The 23356-nt window shown below is 38.5% G+C and overlaps 1 protein-coding gene across 3 annotated transcripts in view; it reads left to right on the top strand.

The window, feature by feature from the left end:
• The window catches only part of LOC131693311 (uncharacterized), a 903090-nt gene extending 886103 nt beyond the window's left edge, over positions 1 to 16987 (top strand). Inside the window, exons 14-19 of one of the 3 annotated variants that reach the window (XM_058981027.1) lie at positions 21 to 799; positions 868 to 1030; positions 1101 to 1207; positions 1280 to 1527; positions 2368 to 3327; positions 14436 to 16987. In XM_058981027.1, coding sequence (XP_058837010.1) covers positions 21 to 799; positions 868 to 1030; positions 1101 to 1207; positions 1280 to 1527; positions 2368 to 3327; positions 14436 to 14461 — 2283 coding nt within the window. In that variant the 3' untranslated portion in view covers positions 14462 to 16987. Of the gene's footprint in view, positions 1 to 20; positions 800 to 867; positions 1031 to 1100; positions 1208 to 1279; positions 1528 to 2367; positions 3966 to 14435 lie in introns of those variants that run through there. The other 2 variants (XM_058981026.1, XM_058981028.1) reach the window with 2 other exon arrangements.
• Positions 16988 to 23356: the final 6369 nt, after the last annotated feature.

Genomic DNA, 23356 nt, shown 5'->3' with positions numbered 1-23356 from the left:
TTAAATTTTCCTTCACACAGGACCCAATCGTGTCTCCACGCTCCACGGCCATCTCCGTTCGGCGAGCAAACTCAGCCAAAGCCACCACCACCACCGGATCGACCGTCCTCAAGCACAAACTTTCGCTAAAAAGTAACAACAAGGAGAACGTGGCCAACATATCACGACTCAGCGGTAAATCGCTAAGTCAACCTTCGGGCCTGGATCGTGTCGCAGGAGGCGAACTGGAGGGGGCAGATCTTAGCGAATCGGAAAGCGACGAGGACACGACGGCGGCCCATCACGCCAGGACAGACGAGGGAACGGTTTTCGCGGAAGTACTTTTCTCGTTTCGACCCGCCGGTCCACAGGAGCTAGCCCTGGAGAAGGGAGCTTTGGTGGAGATTTTGAAACGGGAGCGTGGACCTTGGTGGTGGGGTCGAATCAAATCCGACGCAATACTGTCGGATGATCGTGATGAGACGGATCGGATCGAAAGTTCCGAGTGTGGTTGGTTCCCGATGGATTTCGTCAAGCTGTTACCGACCTACAATAAGCCAAGACAGATTATCATTATCAATAATAATAATAACAGCAGCAGTGGCGAAATGCGGGACGGAGGAACCGCGAGTGGTTTAAAGGAGAGTGACATGAAAAACTGTGATATGCTGCAGGACACAGCGAGGGCGGAAATTGAAGTGGACTCGGTTCCCAGTCCGTTGGGTGGTTCTAGTCAGGAACAGACTAAGGAGAACGTGATCAAGGAACTGCTTGAGACTGAGATAAACTTTGTCAAACTGCTCAATTCACTTTGTTTAGGGTAAGCATCTGGTGTCTATTTTTTCCCATTGATGATCCTTCATAAAATGTTCTATTTTGATTCAACAGATTTTTAAAACCTCTGCGAGAACGGGAAGATGTGTTCCCAGCGGAGAGTGTTAATATAATATTCGCAAATTTAGAGAAAATCTGGCGGTTTCAACAGACCTTCCTGGATGCGCTCCGAATAGCTGTGCCAAACAACAGGATCGGCGAAGTGTTCCTTGAATATGTAAGAACTAATCAAAATTTATATTCTGGATCATTCGAATAACTAAAACTATTATTTCTTTCATCTACAGCAATCAGCTTTTATGATCTACTCGTCGTACTGTAATTCCTACCCGCGGGCCTTGATGGAACTGGAAAATTATGCTAGCAATAAGGAAGCTTGTACCATTTTAGAAAAGTAAGTAGTTTGCGTCCGCACCTTGCTCACAGTAATTGTCAATATAACGGTTTCCCCCTTCCTTACTCACAGTTGTCGCGTAGCGCAAAACCTTCCCGAACTGCCACTGTCCGCGCATCTGCTGGCACCAATCCAAAGAATCTGCCGATACCCGTTGCACCTGAGCGAACTAGTCAAGCATTCACCTACCCGGAAAGAGCTGATCCCGCTGCTCAATCTACGCAAGTGTACCAAATCCGAGCTGGAAACGATGGACTGTCGGGAGGTGTTTGAGCTGGCACTGAGTGCGATGCGACGTGTCACTGAGATGGTGAATGAAGGTGAGTTTTTTCCCGGTTTGATATCATCTCTTTAATTTAGAACGGGATTATGTAATGGTTAAATTAATTCTATTGTCAATGACGGAATAATCGGGAGGCAGACAGCTTCACTGTTTCGGTTGATGTTTTTTCCTCTTTCCCGTCCAAGCTCCGTGAGATGGTGGTAATTGTAGTGGTTTTGATTTTACGGTAGTGGGACGCTACAGGGATAAATATCATTTTTTTGCCCTGTGTTGAAACATAAATGAATTAATACATCATAGTTTAGTACGTATAACCTACTTTACTGCCTTCTCCGGTCTCGCCACCACTTTCTGGTTTTACGGTGGATTTTTGAATTTTGCCTCCATTGGTCTTATGTTCAGTGTTTCCATTGCTGGATCTTGGTTCCCGACTTTTGTTGACTTTGGGCATTTTTGGAATAGTGAGGATTTTTCATCTCCGCCTACTATTAAGGTTGGTGCTTGACGCAAAAATATTGGTAATAATTTGGGTAATAATCAATTTATTGATCTGCTGATTGTTGGTGCAAATTCGCGAATTGTGCAGATAAAGAATCATATATTTTACTGAAACAATTTTTTTAATAATTTTCTGTAAAATCTTTAATGTTATGCTAAACTGGACTTTTACCATAATATCTCATCATATAAAAACCGGACTCTCCCCATACATTTTTTCTAAGAAACGGTAACATTTAATTTTAATTTACTATATAATTGCTTTGTTGGGCAGCTAAATTAATTGTTACCTTCAGAAGTTCTATTGCAAATGCAAATTTACTGATATAAATCGCCCGGTTTTCATTTATAAAAGAATCACTATCTCCTTCTATTCCAGGCAAACGACACAGCGAGTACCTCTCCCGCATCCAGTCCCGCTTCGAAAATTTCCAAGGGCCCTCAATAAACGTGCACAGCACCCGTCTCTTCCTGCAAACCGATGCCATCCGGATGTCACCGAATCTGTGGAACAACACCTACACACTGTTCCTGTTCGATCGGCAGTTGGTCTACTGCAAGAAAGACCTGCTCAAACGAACCAACTACATCTACAAGGGTCGAATCTTTTTGGACAACTGCCGGATACTGAACCTACCGGATGGGAAGATGTTTGGGGTGACGCTGAAAAACGCACTCCGGCTGTACTGCGATACCCGAAACAAGTGGTTTGATTTTTGCTTCCGAAGCAGCAGCAGTAAGCTAAGATTCCTGAACACACTGTCCGCGGAGAGGCAATTTTGCGGAGAGAGTTTGTTCGTATCGGAACTCGACGGGGCTTGCGTGGATGAGGATCACCTATCGGATCGAGAGTACTTTCCATTTACGGATGAGAAAGACGGTTGCAGCAACACCGATACGGAAACGAGTAACGAGCGTACAGCAGATCTAGCAGATAGCTTGCAGTTCTCGTTGGGTATCCTGACGCAAAGCGCTAGAAACAGTAATTGCAGTGTTCTTAAAGAATCTCCAACGAACGTAGACGGTAAACGTTCGGGAAACACGCTTCCTAAAAAGTCTCGAAAATTGACCAAAGAACAGCAACAGCAGCAACAGTCCGAGTACAATTCACAATCGTTGGGCCGGCGGAAGATAGGTAATTGGTTCCGGAAAGCAAAGAGTACCAACAGTACCCCGTCCCAAAGCCCCACCCACAACCCGATGGCCCTTTCACTAGCCGCCATCAACAACCACCCATCGGACAGTTCGTCCGCTAGCAGCCCCGGACTTGGCTACCAGCAGCGGACACTGTCTGCCCTGTCCACCAGCAGTGCAACGGTTCCAACAGTCACAACCAAAGGTAAACACAAAGATACCCTCATGACCCAATCGGCCACATCCTGAGGGTACGAGAGCACGCTGCTCTAGTTTTAAGCCATCATCGAGAGACCATTTCAGTCACAAATCCAACACGATCACCCGCTCATACCAATGAACATTAGTAAAAGAAGCATCACCGATCGATTCTGTTTTCCCCCTACTCCTCTCGATGCTCACGATGAAGGCCATCAGTCAATAGCGAAACTTGTAATCTCCTGGATAATTGTACGTTTGATTGTTTTAACATTAGTTGATAGGTGTGGCGGTAAAGTCGGGAATTAAAATGATGAAAAAAATGTTCTAAGTCTGTCAGCCAAGTCTACTTGCTTCAAAACGATTTCCGAGAACAAAAAAAGTTCTTTCATAACTACCGAACAGTCGTATTATCGCATTAATGGTAATGTTATGTTTAAACTTATTTAACATACAGTTTATGGTAAATTGTAAATGCTTTTATACCATTGCCTAATTTCTACATATATCAGTTATATATTATACCGTGTATAGTTTTCACCCCTACTCTTTAATACCTAAGTTATTAATTCGAAATCTGTCAATTACATCTAAATGAAATTGCAACTAATCTGAATAATAAAGTTTTATTGTCATCAGAAATGTCGTTTTGTTTTTTTACTCGTTTTAATTTATGTTTAGTTTTTAGCATCCGGGTTTTCAGATTGGTTCCAAAACGATTTTGTCACATGAACTGAAATATTTTCTCGATAGGACTTACCTATAAGAGAGAGAGAGAGAGAGAGAGAGAGAGAGAGAGAGAGAGAGAGAGAGAGAGAGCTCCGTCTCCATGTTTCATGTTAACGTTTCAAAAATGAAAGCTGGATGATAACAAATAGGGTGTTACGGTCCATTTGAAAATTAGTAAGAGCAGTATCTGCTACCTCTGATTCAAGCATACGTTCAAATGATAGGATGCAAACGGGCACGTTGAAGCACTTTTCACTTCGCTCAAACACGAGTACTCTGCATCTTTCATGTCAGATTTGTCGTTGTACTGAACCAAAATTGTTTTTACCTATTCACTGTTGTAGACTGGTAAATAATTGACATCTTCGCTAATGAAATGAATAAAGCATCTAGGGTACCTACCTTTTAACTTGTTGGCTACTGCGTCTTTGTCGGTCTCGGGCGGCGTCCTTCCAGTTCCCCCTCACGATTAGTAATCTCACGCACTTTTCCACGGCGCATAACTAACCTGTTCGTGGCCTCCCACGAAATCGGCTTCCTCTTGCTGGCTCTCTGCTTAGTATTGTTTTCGCAATGCTTTCTTCCGACATTCGTACCACATGACCAGCCCTTTGCAGTCTGAAGCATTTTATCTGTTTAACAATATCCGCAGTTTTTTACAAACTCAATTCGGCTCGGCTATCTCCCAACAGCCGTGTAATCAGCAAATTTAGAAACTGATATCTCAGTAAAGTGAGATTTGTTAGCTGATTTTCGGTGAAATATTTTTCGAGCATTAGCTATGCAACGTCACTTTAACTGAGATCTCAGCCAAAAAATTGTTTACTAAGATCTCAGCTGTTGAGATTTCGGCAAAAGACATGACTCATGCGTCTCCGCCACACTCCATTTTTTGCATATCCCGCCGAGCAGCACTTTGCGCTCGAAGACTCCGAATGCTCTCCTATCTTCCTCCCTCAACGTCCACGCTTCGTGTCCATAAAAAGTGTCTTGTATAAGGCGAATTTTATTGATGTTTGCAGGTTGAGGGACCTAAACTGATTACGTAAACCATAAAAAGCCCTGTTGGCAGCTGCAGTACGCCTTTTTACCTCACGGAAAACATCGTTGTCGCTGCCACAAGTGTACCCTGATAAACGGATTCTTCAACTACTTCAAACACGTCACCATCAAGCACTACCTACCTCGGAACTAGCACCACTAGACCTGCCACTCTTTTTATCTGCGATCATGTACTTTGTCTTGGCTGAGTTGATGACTAAGCATATCCTCACTGTCTCTCACTTAAAAAGCACGAACGCCTTTTCCACTCCTCTACGGTCGATTCCTATTAAATCAATACCAAAGAGCATATGCGACGTTGTGATGCTAGTTCCGTTCCTTTGCACACCAGCTCTCCTTATAGCTCTTTCAAAAGCGACATTGAACAGCAAATTTGAAAGTGCATCGCCTTGCTTCAGCCCATCTAAGGACACAAATGAGGTTGAGATCTCATCTGCATTTTGGTGAAATGCGCTAATAGTGTCGTGGTGGTACTAGTTGTCTCTTTCGCTCTACCCATCATCATCAGCGTTGACTCATTTTGCATTGTACGCTTGGGTTCAATGTTTGGTGCGAATGTGTTGGTAGGTAGGGGAACTGGCGGTAAAATGAACACGTTAAGCAAAGTCATTATTTTCTAACTAATAAGTGAATGAGATATTACAATCTCCTTATGTTTCTTGTTAGACATGTTTTGTACATATCTGGTAAAAATACTTCGTCATAAACACATTTTTTCAAACATGATTCTTGATTTCTAAACATATCCAAAAATGAGACATGTTTATAGCGAGTGGGTAAAATGAACATGTGGCGGTGGTAAAATGAACAGCTTCTGGTGGCCTGCAAAATATCCTGTATGTATGCAATGCGCAGCGTTGGAAAGCATTTTCCGATCAATGCTTATATTCCAACAAATCATGAGCTTTGCATACACACAGGGCATTTTGCAGGCAAAAAAAATGGTCACGGAAGAATTGAGTTTTCATGACGTAATATTAACCATTTTACAATCCTGCGGCATCGAAACACATCTACAAACTTGGGGTTATGGGTGTTTGCAATTTTAGGATTTGTTTGAGAGCAACTAGAAAGCTTAGTATATACATGAGATGTGATTATATTGTCTAAAATTTGATTTTTCTTCACCGGTCCGGGTGTTTTTCCCACACACTAAGTACTAAGAAAATAAATATTTTACATTAAGTAGTATAGTCCTACGTCCACAGTTCGTGCAACCCCATAGGGCTGCCCCTTGTAGTTTTTTGGGTAAATTCTTTTATTTCACCCACTGTGGTCTACTCGACAATTATTTGGGTACAACATAACCTAACTCTGTCGTTATTGTCTATTTTTGTTGTCTATTCTTTGTGTTATAGTTGTCGTAATTATTCAAATTGTAGGATCTAAAAGCAACAAAAAATTGAAATGGCTGTAAGACGATATGCCCATGTTTTCAATCGTCTCAAAGAATCTGAAATAATGGAAGAAATTCGAGCAAATTCAACAGCAGACGATTCCGAAACTGATTTGCAAAGCGAGGAAGAAGATGTGAATGAAATTGCTTCCGATGATGAATCTGATGCAGACTCGGAAGAAAAATCTGAATATGTACTCTGGTTATGCATCAGAATAAATTAATAGCAACCCAGAAACATTTATTGGTCGTGTTCAAACAAAATGGAGTTCAGAATCAATCGACAGTCAACGTAATCTTCCGAGTACTCACCTTTTGGAAAAATTGACCTTTTTACATCCATCGCCTTATACGCTGAAATCGGGATTTGCTGCGTGTTCGTACTCATCATCCTGTAATTCCGGAACCGGAAGTCGGATCAATTAGAAATTCAACAGCAGCCAATGGGAATGCTGTACCTTTCATTTGAAACCAAGTTTGTAAAAATCGGTAAAGAATTCGCTGAGAAATAGGTATGACATTATCTTAGGAACTTGGTAAGTTCCCCCGGGACATCAAGAACCGCCATAGCTGGCCAATGTGGTCGAAGTGCCTTCGGTGGGTCATTAATGATCGAGACATGCAAAGCCAAGTAATGTTGCACATATTTTAATATATATATTGCATCATTTGGAAATCATGGTGGTATCAGTTTCTATGGAAATTTGCTGTGCGCTTGTACTCTTCAACACGTAACTCCAGAACCGAAAGTCGGATCAATAAAAAAATCAATAGCGACCGATGGGAAGGCTGTACCTTTCATTTGAGACTAAATTTGTACAAATCGGTCCAGAGACCTCTGAGAAAAATCGGTGAGATTGTTTGCTACACACATATCTCCATACATACACACATACAGACATTTTACGATCTCGACGAACTGAGTCGAATGGTATAAGAGATTTGGCCCTGCGGGTCTCGGTTAAAAAGTCAAAATTTCGACCGATTGCATAACCTTTCTATATGAGAACGGCAAAAAGGAGCTTGAATTTAGACGGGCCTGAGAGGCCCGGCTTGCCCTTTAATGTTAGGATTTTAGCTTGCCTTCACAAGGGTTAAATTCCGACTTCCGGTTCCGGAGTTACGGGTTGAAGAGTGCGGACACACAGCAAATTCACATATTTGCCTTTCTCCTATAGAAAGGTTATGCAATCACTCTGAACATCGTCAACTTAATAAATTTTTTTGACTTGTACAGGTTTTCTGTATTTTAACACCCTTTTGTACCCCCTCTCCCCCACATCACTCACCACCTTTTCCTAAACCGTTCTTCCCTCATCATGTACCTCCCTACCCGAATTAAATTTTCTAGTTCCTCCAGAATAAATTGTGGGTCTGAAAAACCAGTGAAAAAATTGGTTTGAAATGATTTTGAGTTGAGAAACTAATTTAAAATTTCTTAACGAGTTGAAATTTTTTTGTGGGGTCCAAACTCACGAACCCTCCTCCTGGATCCGCCGCTGATTTCAAGTGTTTCAGCGTCGACACATAGCAACTCAAGTTCGAAGCTGTCCTTTCGTTGTACGTATGTGTAAATCGCACTGTATATGTAATAGACATTTCCACCATTATATTAAGCATACCCAGCCATGGAATCGTAGTTTGGATAAATGAGAAAGGCACAATTGCACCACCAGGTGGATTAAAACGGGTTTTATTATGTATTAATCGTTCATGTTTTTTTCCATTGATGCTGTGTCTTGCTTGCTGTCCAACCTGTATGGTATAACCACTGAGAACTGACATACAAGTAAAGTTTTCAACTTGTGTAAGAAATAAAACTGTCGCTTTGAAATGAAACCAGCAAGTAGCAACTTGCCACAGGCCGGCGCTTCGATCGGCCAGCAATCGCTATACGGGGCTTGTGTGCAAACTTGGATACAATGGTGACTCACGCATGCGAACCTGTATGCGAGGGTGATTTTCAACGTATTTTCATTTAAATGTTTCCACAGGTTTTTCGGGAAAGTTTGTTCTAGCTTATATGTCTGTTCTCTGTGGTATAACTTACCTACTCAGGTCCACTGTAAATATCTTCGTGCCGAGACGCGAACCGATCCAGAAATGCCGAACATAACTACTTACATCTTTATAGAACCACCTTCGCAAGGTTTTGCCTTTCTCATATAAAGAAAGGCTGTGCAATCACTCCAAAAATCAATTTTCAAACAGAGGCCCGGAGGGCCGAGTGTCATATCCCATTCGATTCAGTTCGTCGAGATCGAGAAATGTCTGTATGTGTATGTATGTGTGTATTTATGTGTGTGTCAAATAATGTCACTCAATTTTCTCAGAGATGGCTGAACCGATTTGCACAAACTCAGTTTCAAATGAACGGTATAACGCTCCCATAAAATGCATAAATATTGATTTTTTAGTTGATCGGACTTCCGGTTCCGGAGTTACGGGTTGAAGAGTGTGGTCACACGGCAAATTCCCATATAAACTGGTAACCCTATGATGCCCGAATAATGTAAAACATATTCAAATATGTTCAACATTACTTCGATTTGCGGGTCTAGATCTCTAATGACCAATTAAAGTAGTTTTGATCACATTGGTCACCTATGACGGGTCTTGATGTCCCCTGGGAACTCGAAATGTTCCCGAGCGAATATCACACCTATTTGCCAGCAAACTCTTAACCGATGTTTACAAACATGATTTCAAATGAAAGATACAGTGAAAACCCGTTTTTATCAGCCCTCAGTTTTGTTAGTTTTTTGATCCGATTTCGTCAGCCAGCCAGGATTATGAGTCTATGTCTACGGACTAATGTTTAATATTTTTACAGCTTCGCACGGTGTCTTTGTCGAACAACTTTATTCGAAAAAATTCGGCATCTGTAAAACTTCGGGATATGAAAGAATAGACTTTTCTCTTTCATTTGAAAGTAAAATTAAAATATTTTGTCGGGGGGTCTAGACCAACTTTTTATTTTAAAGTTTTTTGATTGAAAACTAAGTTTTTTAATAAAATTAATTCGCATTTTTTACTAATTGGTACTATAGACATTAAAAAAAATACTAAAAGTGAGAATCTGATGAACAATCCCATTGTCTACAACTTCGTATAATGCTATAAATCGATATAAAATCACCCGAGAAAGTTTTTTTTATAATTAATAAATTAATTTAGGCCCAAATGCGGTAGCTCGACGAGGCCGATTGTTTGTTTTTTTATAATAAATAAAAAAAACAGCTATGTAAAAATTTTGGTCTCGTTCAGGCGCAGCTTTCTGCTGCGTGTTGAGATCCTTTTTCTAGGGGGCGAAATATTGCCAGTGTTGTCCACTGCAATTTGAGGTTCGATCCGTTTGTCTTCTTTCGCGTTGTCGTTCATGTCCATGTCCTCATCCGTACTGCTTTCCTGCTGCTCGCGGTCAGATGTTCCAGTTTGTGTTTTACTCTTATCGGTATGTTCGTATTTTTCGGCATTCGTTTCGTTGTTGGTGTTACTGGTTGTTGGTGCTTGATCCGGAGATGTTGGTTTTGCAGCTGTTAGTGGTTTAGCGTAAGATGGTTGTGTGCTGATTTCAGTTGGATTTGGGTTTTCCTTAACAGTTTCTACACAAGGTTTTCCGAGGTGCAGCTTCTTCGTGCAGAACTGGCACGTAGGAATTTGCCCTGGGTACGTGACTAGTGATGTCTGTTGAATGAGAGCATCGTCCCTTCCTAACACTGTGAAGCTTAAGTAAGAGGGAATTGTCTTGGTCACACGCATTCTCACCACACGAACACCGTTTGGGATGCCCGGGAAAAAATTCCTCCATGTATCATGTGTAACGGAGTCTACTTCTCCGTATTTTTGCAAGCATTTTTTAATCACGCTGTCAGGGGTACGCGTAGCCAAATCATGGACACGAACTTCTACAGCGCCGTTCTTGAAGTATACGGGAATGCTATATTTAACATTGCCGCATTCGGCGGTGTGCTGCATGTTGTTTCGCGAGGCGAATGACTCAGCTTGGTTAATGTTGTTGAACGAAATCAGCACGCAATGTTTGATATGATGCATTTGTAGGGTTTTCACTTCAGCCAGATTGAGTTCCATCTGCACTTTTAATAACTGTTCCACTTCCCGAATGGCTGGTCTTACGGGGCATTTTGAAAAATCAAAATGGGATCTGGGTTGCTTTTTGCTGGGCACCGTCACTCATCACTAAATCGCACAGTAGGTATAGGTTATTGTCTATCCCGAGATAAACTAGCATTTCGTCGATTTGTTGCTATATGTTTCACACATGAGTGCGAACAAAACAAAAATAAACGTCAAATCGGTTTTTTCGCTTGCACTAATGCAAAGCGAATAGGCGCGTGATTCGGCGCACGGCTTGGCGGCGCATGGCTGATATGTCACGATGTGGATTTTAGAAAAGATTCGCAATATTGTTATATGGACTGCTTGTGTGATAGGCACCGATTGATTTTTAGGTAGAATTGACTGTTTCACTTGCGCGGGACGATTTTTTGCTTCTGCTCAGGGCGAGATGTGAAGACAAACTGGGGAACCCGCGAAAGTTATTAATATTTTATCAGTTTTTAGGTGTGCGCGGGGCCTATGGATTAAGAAGTCTATTAACAAGGACTTACAAAAAATGTTGGGTTTAAATGAACAGTAAATTCAGATAAATTTCAATGTATACAAAGTCCCTTTCTCAGCCGAAAAAATATATTTTCAGAGTTCTCTGGGTCTTGGGCGAAAATGACACTTTATGAACAAGGAGGTGTGGAAAGGTGTTGACCAAATTTATTCGATAATCTTATACCTTTTCAAGATGTTGATTTATGTAGTAACGGATTTTACCATGCCTTTTTCATTTCTTTACTCGCTCTAGGGGATAGCTAATGTAAACTACAATGACCCTTCTTCCTGATCCTATTCTGCCTGGAAAAATAGAATTGGCTTAAATTCAAAGTTTTATATTTGAATGAACTAAAGTAGACAGTTCGAGTCATTGTAATAAACGACGGATTTTATTGCAATTTTGGGTTGAGAATCCTGTTTGTCTTTATCAAAAAGGGGGGCAAAAATGTGAACCAGTTTCTTTTTGTTTTCAAACAAAAAAACTTTAAAATAAAAAGTTGTTCTGGAGCCCCCGACAGAATATTAAAATTTTACTTTCAAATGAAAGCGAAAAGCCCATTCTATCACATGCTGAAGTTTTGGTGATGCCGATTTTTTCCAATAAAATTGTTCTACCAAACACACCGTGTTCGGTTTATTAAAGGAAATAAATAAATATGCATTTTCATTGCCCCAATTTTGTCAATCAAAAATACACCAAAGGGCTGATAAAAACGGGTCTTCAGTGTATAATACTCCCATTGACTGCTATTGAATTTCATTTAGTTCTGACTTTTGGTTCCGGAGTTACAGTTTGGTAATTGCGGTCACAAAGGAATTTCTCTTATAATCCGGTACAATTGTAATACCTCATAGGTTAAAATCTATTGAAATAAACATCAATTTACTTCGATTCGCGGGCCTAGATCACTGATGGCGAATCAAAAATTATTGGAATGTATTGTTCACTATCAATAATTCCGGAAGTCCTGGTGTTCCAGGCAAATTCCAGATCCAAAGCCACTTCGGTGTTGACAACCAAATTTCACTAACCTAGTCTCAAATGGAAGGTATAATATGAAGTTCGGTGTTGAACCCTCCATCTACCCCTTCACCTCCTACCTCTCAACCCCCAGCCTGTTTACCTACTAGCTGGTGGTGAGAATTTCCCGGCGGCGGAATTTCTCTCCATACCGATGCCCATTTTTGTGATCCATTTAGTTCTCAACCACTCTAGTGCAGAGATTACCTACGGTAAAATTTCCCTGGACAATGATATACCGCTTTTCTCCGAGTTCGTGTTGTTCGTTCGATGCTTTGATGTGTAACTAATCTACTCCCAACTGTTGTTAATCGCGAAACTAGCGCCGATTCAGCGATGAGGACTAACTTGTCTTACACCCTGTTACAACCAGCCAGCCCTCGCAGGGATTCCTCAAAAACTTGTTTCCAGAATGGCCTTACTCAAAAGGCATTGTATGTGCCAAAACGGCTCGCAGTATAATTTTTTTCCTGATTAGAAAGTTAAAAAAAAAATCAAATTGTGCTTGATTTGAGCATTAGTAACAGTTTTCACAAAACAAACAATGCAAATTTGCTCGCAACGACTACAAATATTTTCGTTGTCAAGGGGGGTATAACCTTGGAGCAGATCACTTGTGATGCATTTTTAAAAATCAGCGAAATTAAATGCATTTAATTCCATCAAAATAGAAATTCATACCGTATTTTGCGTTGCGTGCAATATATTTTGCGCTGCGTGTAAGACGTCAAAACCCCACAAAACAGCTTGCCCTACATTCAACAAAATATCGAACAAAGTGGATCAGTGTAGGACGTTTGTTAAACAAACTTTTCTGCGAAGGTGTGCAAAGTTGATGCAAAAATGGAAATTTAATGCATTTTTTCCAATTTGATGCAAATTTGTTATGCATTCCTAGAGTAATCTGCCCCTAGGGTGTAACATTGAAATTGCTTCCACAAAAGGCTATTATACCACCGACGAACTGACGTGACAGAGGCATTCGAAAAGTGTCCCATACAAAATAACGATTATTTTGAAATTAAGTGATCGCTACTGTCAAACTGTAAAAGAGCATTCCGCCATGTTTAAATAACGGCAGGCTTCTCGATAAGTATATTGATATTACAGAAGGTGTGCAATTCCCTCAGCTGTATGTAGTGGTAATATGCATCAAAATAGTATTCAGAATTCATTGAAAATGCATGTATTCTGTTACTTTTTGTTCTTTTAACGACAGTTTTGTGAAATAGTGCATACAAAAGGTAGTAAAAAGTTGGAAAAACAATTTTTAATATGAATAAAAAATAGTTTGTTCATTCTGCCGCTAGTGTAACAACGTACTTTAATTTAAACAATGAACACTATCTGGCGCATTTTTTGTTCCTTGTGGCACGTCGGTTCGCCGGTGGTTTAAATGCATCTGTTCACATCTCTAACTCTTGTCAGTTTGCTCGTCAAAGTAAATTTGACATCAGATTTTGTCATTTTTGATTTTGATGCTTTATAATTAGACAATGGTCCGACTAAGGTAAAAAGTATTTATCCAGCGAATCATGACTGTGGTTGGGATATGTTGCTATAGCGGCTCTAGTGCTTTAACGGATATGCGTTCAAATGTTTACACAAGTTTTATGACCTCATTTGTTCGAAAATGGATGTCTGTTCTCTGTGATAATACTAGCCAGAGTTAAAAATATTCAAATTCATTGAATGAAAATTGGCCATATTCAGCAGCATTCATTTTCAATATTCAGTGACGCAGCTGAAAACGTCAAACGAACAAACTGCTCATTCATCCATGCAGATTTTCATTCGTCTCCGATTATTACACGAAACGACCGTGCAGCAACGAATCAAACGCATCAAAGTAGGCCCTGGCACAATGTAAGCGATGATGAATGTCGTTTCATATGCTTTACCGGCATTTGAAAACATTTTCATAGATAATTAGTGAAATTAATATATTGTACGATATTCAACTGAATGAATAACATGGATATTTGAATGAATATTTTTTCTATTCACCGCGAGTCGCATCAGGTTCATTTTCAGTCGTCAAAAGGGAGCTTCGATTATTTTTAACTCTGATACATTCGAATATATAATAATTTAAAGGAATAACGTTCCCCTTCAAGCCCCTTGCATGTCAAAGATATCTTCCTCATCCTAAGAAAGAAGTGAAAAACCGCGCCGTCACGTTGTACTAGTTACCCTTCTGCTGAACACGATCATCCACCAAGCATACTCAACCTGTGTTCATCATGTGAAAATTCTAGCATAAAACCTTTCTCTCTTGCAGAAGACGAAGACCGATGGTTGTTCTAGACTGTAAACAGGAACTACCACTGACAAGCAAGCATTTTTACTCTCTATGGAACGCACAAAACAAATCCAAAACGTATCAATATTCAAACTGCACAAGTAGAGGTCGGCAACTGCGAGAAGGTGATACAAAATACTATTTTTCAAAATGGGATTTAACATAGGATTTTACAAAGTGGTCTTGAAAGGAATAGTAGTGGATGGGATCGGAATGACTTCGAAATCATCTCTAATTAAGTGAGGCTATGAATTTGATCAGAAACTCCGGTAGAGAACGCACAAATTAGTATCAAAGTTTGAACGCTGGAACACTAGAAAAGTTCTTCTGAGTGTTATGCCTGTGGTGTGTGCACAGGTGGTATTCAAGCGTCAACATAGATAAAAGTAAACACGTGTTCATATTGATACAATCTAAACCTGTGCTGGTCACAAACTACGACCCGATGTTCAATTACAGCTTTCTACAAATATGGTATTTCATGTTTGTTAGTATACTTCAAAAAATGTCGAAGATTCTTGTTTAAAGCGTGTTTTTTAGTCTGGCTTACAATCAGATGAGTGTATTATATTCAGAGGAAGAAGAACTACAATTACTATTCTGAGCAGCGGTTTTCATATACGACAGTAGCGATGAACGTTTTTAAGCGATTCGAAAATTTATACTTTTACTTTAATTTGAAGAGGATAGTTCTCGTGAAGGTATTGAAATGGTCAATAAGCCAACTGTCAAAGTACACTTGGAATAAATTGCGAATGAAGCGTTGCACTCTGAATATAGACAAAACTGAGAAAACTCTTTTATTTAATAAACATTCGTATTCGACGAAGGTCGTTTCGCGAGAAATATACTACCCACGATCGCACAGTTGTCCCGTTTTCTATGGGATTTCCTATCTTTATGGGACTGATATGCGATCATGGGCAGTATATTGCAAGGTTGGCTTATTTTCTCTTTTCAAAATCAACAGCCAATTCGATCAAACTCAGTAGTGAACCTAGCGGCAAGTACCGATTCGTTATTCGTTTGTTCTTTGTGCTTCTGCGATAACCGAATAATACATAACATATCCACAAAACTGCCGGTATTTCAAAATATTTGTTTCACAACAATCACTTTCAAGAAACAGAAAACATCCGTTAGTTTGTTGCAATTTTGTTATAGAGTATCCATCATACGAAAATTGACTTAAGACTACTGTAATTTGTGGAAAAATATATATTACAATTGGCTTAAAAACTATTGTTTGTTTAACTACTTCCAGTTTAGTATTTTTCACGAAAATGAAAAGGTTTGAGTTTCACCGATCGAGCATTTTTGATACCAGCTTACCAATATAAAATATTGGTGAATCTTATGTCGTTTTTGCTAGAAGCGAAACTGAGTCAGGTTCTAATCCAAACTGCTGTTAAAATATATGAACTGACAGCGGATGAGATTGCAGCATGACTCCTACACTAATGCGAATTAAACCGATCAATAAACGAAAGGTCGAAACACAGGATGTCGATTTAAAAAAAAATCATTTTAGTAAGCCTCTGTTTATTAAATCAGAACCTACTGAGATTGTATCTGCGCGTTCACCTGGGAAATCGCACAACTAATGCAAGACAATTACAGGGCCATTAGAGAGAGCGAAAGAGAGAGAAAGAAATCGAAAGAGAGACAGAACGAGAGAGAAAAAAGGGAGAACGAGAGAGTGATACCTCCAATCAAGTTAATTAGTTTTCAATTTAAAAAAAAACTGTGAAAGATGCGACATCCTATTGCTATATAAAAGTTGACTTGGAAATCAAAACTATGTGTAATATTTACAATACACACTTTGAAACAAGTAGAACCTGCTGATCGTCATCAATTTTATTAATCGTATAGCACAAAGGAAAGTTAGAAAACATTTCTTTTTGCAAAGACCAATTGATGATTCTAAATGCAATTGAAACTGTGGTGTTTGCAGATAAGCAAACCAAAGACGATTCAATTTGTATGTTCGTTCTTCGTAGGTTATTAGAATTGTATTGATCCAATGGCAAAAGAGCAGGGCAAGTGAAACCATATCTTGCATTTTAAGAAGCCTATCTTCTGAGATGTAGCTTTACAACACACAGGTAGTTTTTTGAATGAAACAATGCAATTCTAGTTCTATTTAATGGCTTGGACTATAGACAAAAATGTGAGAATATTGCTATACAGGATATTCAAACCTGATTTAGCATTTAATGCAAAAGCTTTCAAAAGAATTAATTTTCGCTTTTGGGCGTATTATTATAACTACATAGCAGCATATGTTACGGAGTAAAGACATCTCTTGACATACAGTGTTAAAGCATTGTGTTTACTGGTGGCACTTATGTAATTAATTGATTAGACAATATAGTTTTTTTTTCTTCAATACAGAAAGGTATGAACGAAGAAAATGTTAAAATAAGCATATATTAAACAAATGATTCTAAGGGTGAGTAATTAGTCCTGAGAAATCTAGTTGTAATATGGAATAAGAAGTTAATAAAGCGTGAAAAGAGAGTTCCAAATAGGCTTCAGCGTACAGAACCAAATTTGATCATTCATGCTTATTCGGTATCAAATTTAGGTTCATGTGCTTGGTGCTCAAATTTTTTTCGTAGAAATATCACCAAAATCCTTCAAATGTTTACTATGAAGGTTACCTTATAAGTAGTTCAGATTATAGCAAAACTCACCCTGTAATGATTTTTAATTGAAATTCGTAGTTTTTGAAAAGACCTGTCATTTTTTCCGAATGTATCGACAACGAGTACACATATATCGTTTTTGACCCTCAACTATTTTTTCATGTTTTTTACAAAACAAAAATGAAACTATTAAATTTTCCCTTGAAATATTAGTGTACCTGTTAAAGGTACGATTGCCCTTTTTGCACGGGAATGATGATAATCTATGAACACTGAACCTAAATTGCTGTTACAATGGCACGACATTTCATTGTTTTGTTTAAAATTTATTTATAGCGGACCTAACAAGAGCAGAAATATTGACAATAAAACAATTATTGATCAATATATTGATCGTGTAAGTACATTTTGAAAATATTGATTCTGTAGAATTCAAATAGGATTGACGTATTGAAGCAGGCTTGACAATATTTTTTATTGACAATATTTTTGTCTCGTGTAGAGTCCGCTTATCAGTGTTACTCCAATCGAGGACGAGAACTATCAGTGGCTCTTATTCGAAAAATATTCAGAGATTTTGCTCAAATTGATTGCTTTTGACAGGTTTCGTTCTTGATTGGGATGACAAGGACCGATAAATGGCAAACAAACGATTGAGATGGAGAGTATTTATTTAAAAATTCAGTGTCGCTAAAAATATCGAAAAAAGCAAACAAACAGAGGTAACATTGTTTTCAAAAACGACTGTAGAAGTGACTTTACAGTCGAGTTTGAAATAGGGATCTTTAATTTGGAAAAATTGTGTCAGTTTTTCATATGTACTGATAGCGGGTGTTCTTACGAGTACACTCATATCATTCTTAAACCTTAATTATTTTTTTCTGAATTTTAAATTAAAAAAGCCAAATTAAATTGAACCAACAAACTGACAGTTGTCCTACTAAATGACTTATCTGCAAATATCTCGTTCGCCTCATTGTTAACCGGGACGGCACTCCACACAGCATGATCTGGTACTTTTGCAATCCGCTAGCAGCCTGCCATCCCAAGTTTCACCTGCAAACTATGGTAGATCTGATAAGGCAACCTATAGAGTCGTGCAAGTCACATGGGTTTGTATGTGTTATTGTCCTAAAAGAAAAACTAAAAATGTTTTTTTTTAATAGTTTCGGGTCTAAAAATTGAAAAAGGACTGAGATATTAACTCGCGGTACTAATCTGTATCAGAATATGCCTTAACCGGCACACCCCTAAAGATCCCTATTGGCGGTATAACGTTGGTAGCACATCTGTCTAAACTTGCTTAACATTTGGTAGTTTTTGTGAAGATAAATCGATGCTTGACAATATAGTTTTATTCTGAAAAAGGATACACCTGTGCAGGCATCGTTTGATCGTCAAAATTGAAACGATATATATTTTGTCATACATATTTTTGTTTTTCAGTATTCCTCATAGTTTTGCTCGTAGAAAAAAAAATGCCACTGTGCGCCGAAACGTGCTTAATAGATTTCACGTGTCGTTTTTTACGAAAATGTGAGGTGTAGCGACTGTATTGTATATCTCGAGATAATATAGCATTTTGTCGAGTTGTTGCTATATGGGAAACACTTGAGTGTTATCGAAACAAAAACAAACGTCAAAACGTTTTCTCACTCGCACTGATGCATATTAGATGGGCGCGTAATTCAAAGCACGGCCCGGTTGCGCATGGCTGAAAAGCCGCAATGTGGATTTAAGAAAAGATTCGCAATATTTTCGCGCAGTTATTGCTAGTGGCACAAAAAACTGGATTCTAACCGCACTGCGCACTTACTATTCTTCTATTCAATTCATCTGATAGACTGGTTAGTTTGACTGGTCTGTCTATGAAAGTACCATCTCTATCACTTGAAATATATGTGTTTTGACAGCTCGCAGTTTTCAGTAGCAGTTTGAGCACTCGCATTTTGAAAGTGCGGAGTCCAGGCTGGTGGGAAGTGTGCAATACAACTAGTAACTATGTTCGTGTGAAGAAAGCAAGTCCAAGATTCAGCTTTTCTATCCGAAAATGCGACACCTGTGCAATCCAATGACCCGACAGCTTCCTGATTGAATGAAAAACGCCGTATTAATGAGTGGGAGCATCTGTACTAAAAATAAAATCTCACATCCCAGTAAACAAAAAGGTGGCTAGGCGGGTTGAAATTAGAGTTACTGTTAGGCGGACACAAAAGCCGGAAAACTGGCAGCTCTTATTTCAGGCAAAAACACTGGCATCCCATATGTAAATGTTCAAACTCTAGCAGAGATGCCAGATTTACAGACAAGTCTGCAAATTCGCAGACTTTTAATTTAAGCTGCAGATTTTTTCGATGACGCAGATATTTGCAGATTTGTCCGTTTGGTTGCAGATATTTGCAGATTTTTTAGTTTGGTTGCAGATATTTGCAGATTTTTGAATATATAAGCTGTTGGTTACACTAGCTTGCCTCACATTTTTTTGTTCTTCCCAGACTTTTAAAATTATTATTGCAGACATTTGAAAAAAGTACCTGGCATCTCTGAACTCTAGCTTAATAATTTCATTGTCGTCGTAAGTAAGAACTTTACGTGCATGAATAGAGAAACCAATTCTGAAGATCTGATGATATGATTTCATACTTGTGCGAATATCTCTTCTTGTCACAGAAACAAATTGCTTCTTTTCGTTTCTCTACACTCGATAACAATAGATAAGAGTAAAATAGTTATGACCATAATCACAATACCTTTTCCATATACATCCAAAGTATGGACATGTTCAGTTCGCTCCGCTCAGTGTTTCAGGCAAGCGATTGGCTTATCCAGCTGCGTTGGTATTTTGCTTGGATGTTTGAATTGTGAGGCAAACAAATCGTTTACACGGGAAATTTGGAGGCTTACAAAAACCCCTTAGGGGAAGGTAATCGCGAGCCGATTTGATCCAGTACTAACCTCAATATTGAACCAGCTTCTGGTTGGTCGTTTTGTCAACCAAGAGCGTTCAAAATTTTTTATAAAGCTGTTAAAAACAGCGTTGCGGAATCTACTTTGGATATTTTTTTATGCGCATCAATGTTCAACAAACATATGATTTCGGCCTAAAGCCAAACTTCTCTTTGCATGAAAATTCCAGACGAACTTTTACTGCCCGAATATAGTTCACGACAGTTAATGAAAGAAAAGACTTCTTTCTTTTGTTAACTACTAACATAAGCGATTCGCGAGTAACGGTTTGTCCAAAATTTCCGCTGAAAGTAAACTTTGGTAGTTAGCTTATACACCCTAATCGTATGTTTATCGAGAATGTTTCATAAACTTTTCTACGGCTTATGCACGTACACGTCACATGACACAAATACCACAGACTAACAGACATAACACTATGAGGGAATTCCCTCAAAAACATCGATCCGACAATTTTCCAAGAACACTAGCTCCACCTTTTATTCACAGTCCCAATCACTCATTTACTGGTGGGTTACCCCTCAGGTTTGGGAACAATTTTTCACTAGTGGTCTATCCCCCATATGCTTGTTCATATGTCAGTGGCGCCATAATTTCAAATGTGGCCACAGTCCCAACTACAAATATATTTTAAATGACCGTTAAAGCGGGCGAAGCTTTGTTTTTGAGTGTTATGTCTGTTAGTCTGTGCAAATACTACATCACTACCTGGTGGAAAATAATAAACAAAAATAGCAAATGCAAATGGGATTATTTTCAACCAAAAAACGGCATTAGTATTCGTGCGACCAAAATTTTTCAATTGTCATTTTAATTGGTCACCTTATACCACTGTTTTGTCGATGCATAAGTGGCACACTTTTACCTTAACCTCATAGCAATCAATCGAACTTTTACTTGAATATGAGTACAATTTGTTTGATAGCTCAATATGAGGTCACATTTTCATTAGATACAATTTGAAATCATCCCGAATGAAATTCGACGTGTCCATAATCTTTTCTCAGCCCATTTGGTCACCATACCAGAGAATTATTTATTGATTGCAGCTTTAAACAATAAACGCCATTATGACATTTCCCCTCCAATATTTCGACTCAAACAAAACCACCGATTCCGAATCGAAATCGTTTGTGACATTTGAATGGAAATTCTGGCGGAAACCGGAATTTCGGTTGGTTTACCTGAGTTATGTTGACTGTATTAATCAGAGCTATTAGAATAAGGGTAAGCAAAGAGTGACACAAAGAGCTTTGGTACTGTGGTATTAGGGGAAGATTCTTATTGTGCTCAATTGGTTGATGTATATTGGCTAACTTTGGACCAAAATAAATTAGTTTTTTTTTTATCCAGAATAATCCCGACTAGTTTTAGCTAATCATGTTAACCTTTGATGTTCTCGAATAATTCCACATAGTTTTGAATAGTCTTGGTTTAGATAGCAGGTGTCACTTCAAATATTTGATGCTAAAATATCACGCTAAACTATTTTAATCTCGCTTAAACTTTTCTAATCCCGCCTAATCTTTTTTGGTAGGGGCCGGACTCAGAACAAGTTTAGAGTGATTTCCCCCTAGTATATTGGTTTCTTTCAACTGGGGTATTCACGACTGCTGGGTAGTGTAAAATAAAGGGAGATGAACTGATTACGTCCAAGTTTGAGTGTGTGTAATTTGTATTTGGTTTTACATTCAAACTAACAGTAGGCGTTGGTGCTTTTTTGCTAAGAGCAGAATACTCTTACCAATATTTTTTTTCTGTAAAGGATACTACGATTCAAACTTTAAACTCGTTTCTCTCGAAGTTAATACAATATCAATTAGTCCGGTTTGACTTAACGCTTATGCGTGTAATCATTTCAACGAATATATGTTGAAACCTTAACCAACTAGGGAAATACGTAAATCGACCATTTTGAAGTCTCTAGTTTATCAGATGACAATTCATTTAAACTTAGTAGCGCTCCTAATGGTGTTATCGCAATTACCTTACATCATCTAAGACGCTTGAGGTGAACGTCTGTTTTCTGTCATTTTTATTTTATATTGATTTTGTAAATATTACCTACCTAGAGCGACGCGAATTTAAATACAAATTAAGTATAAGTTGCTTCAGGGACAAGGCGCGCGGATAGATGTTTTCTTTTTGTTTCCCCATATTCACATACGCTCTCAGTCTGGTTCACTTATCGCTCGCGTGTCATCTCGTTCTGGACCACACGCCGTTTGATATCTGGATCAATTTGGCACTCGTTTTTTTCCTCTCCGCATGTCCCGTAGGTTTTCTTGTGCAAATTGAAAGCATGGGGCGCAAATACACTTAAATTCAATTATCTACCAGTAAGTAATTTTAATCTGCTGTCCTTGTTTCGTTGCCTGAAAACAAGGGAGACTGGATGATTTTTTAACTTTAGATTAATGGGATGAAGTGTAGTTATCATTATTTTAAGTAAAATCTGCTTCTCTCTTTCGTTTCTCGTTGGACGAAGTAAAGTGCACAGATTTCAGATCACCTATATAGGTGTACTGCTACACACAGAAAAAAAATATTGACAAAAATAAGAGTTTTTCACTCTTAGCAAAAAACAACCAACGCATGCTCTTAGTTTAAATATAAAACTTTTGTTTTGGGTACTATTCATCATTTGCTTTAAAGGGAAAACTTTTACTTTGATTATTATTCTTGATAAATTTAAAAGTTTTACTTTCAACCTAATAGTTGGCGTTGGTTGTTTTTTGCTAAGAGCTGAATACTCTTACTTTTAGCAATATTTTTTTTTCTGTGTAGCTATTGCAAGTTCTCCGTGTAATTTCTAATTTTTATTTTTACTTAAGACCTTTTACAAAAATCTTCTCGAAAGCTCAAAATAATTGTACTAAAAAGCTCTAATTGAATAATTAGCCAACCATCCCATTCGATACACCTTGCTGTCAGATACAATCAGCCATAGATGCCAGATGTGAAGAATAATGTCTTCATTTTGAAGAAATTTGAAATGAAGTTAACACTTCTATATTTTGAAGGTGTTTTGAAGTCTTGTAGTAATCAATGAAAACTTTGAAGATTTTTTTTAGAATTCTAAATTTTGGCTAGCTTTTGGAGGATTTTTTGCTCAAAAGCAACAACCGATTCAGAGTCTTCGTCATTGAATACAATAATACAATTTTTTCCTTGACTTGATACAAAGTTTATGTAACTGACAAGTTTTCGTTCTGCTGATAAATAAATTACAAATAATGAATCTTTTTTTTTTTTTATAAAATGACAAAAATATATCTGGTA

The sequence above is a fragment of the Topomyia yanbarensis genome, chromosome 3, assembly GCF_030247195.1.
Source record: "Topomyia yanbarensis strain Yona2022 chromosome 3, ASM3024719v1, whole genome shotgun sequence".
NCBI lineage: Eukaryota > Metazoa > Arthropoda > Insecta > Diptera > Culicidae > Topomyia > Topomyia yanbarensis.
Note: the sequence above shows the minus strand (reverse complement) of the source record. Positions and strands in the feature narration are given on the sequence as shown.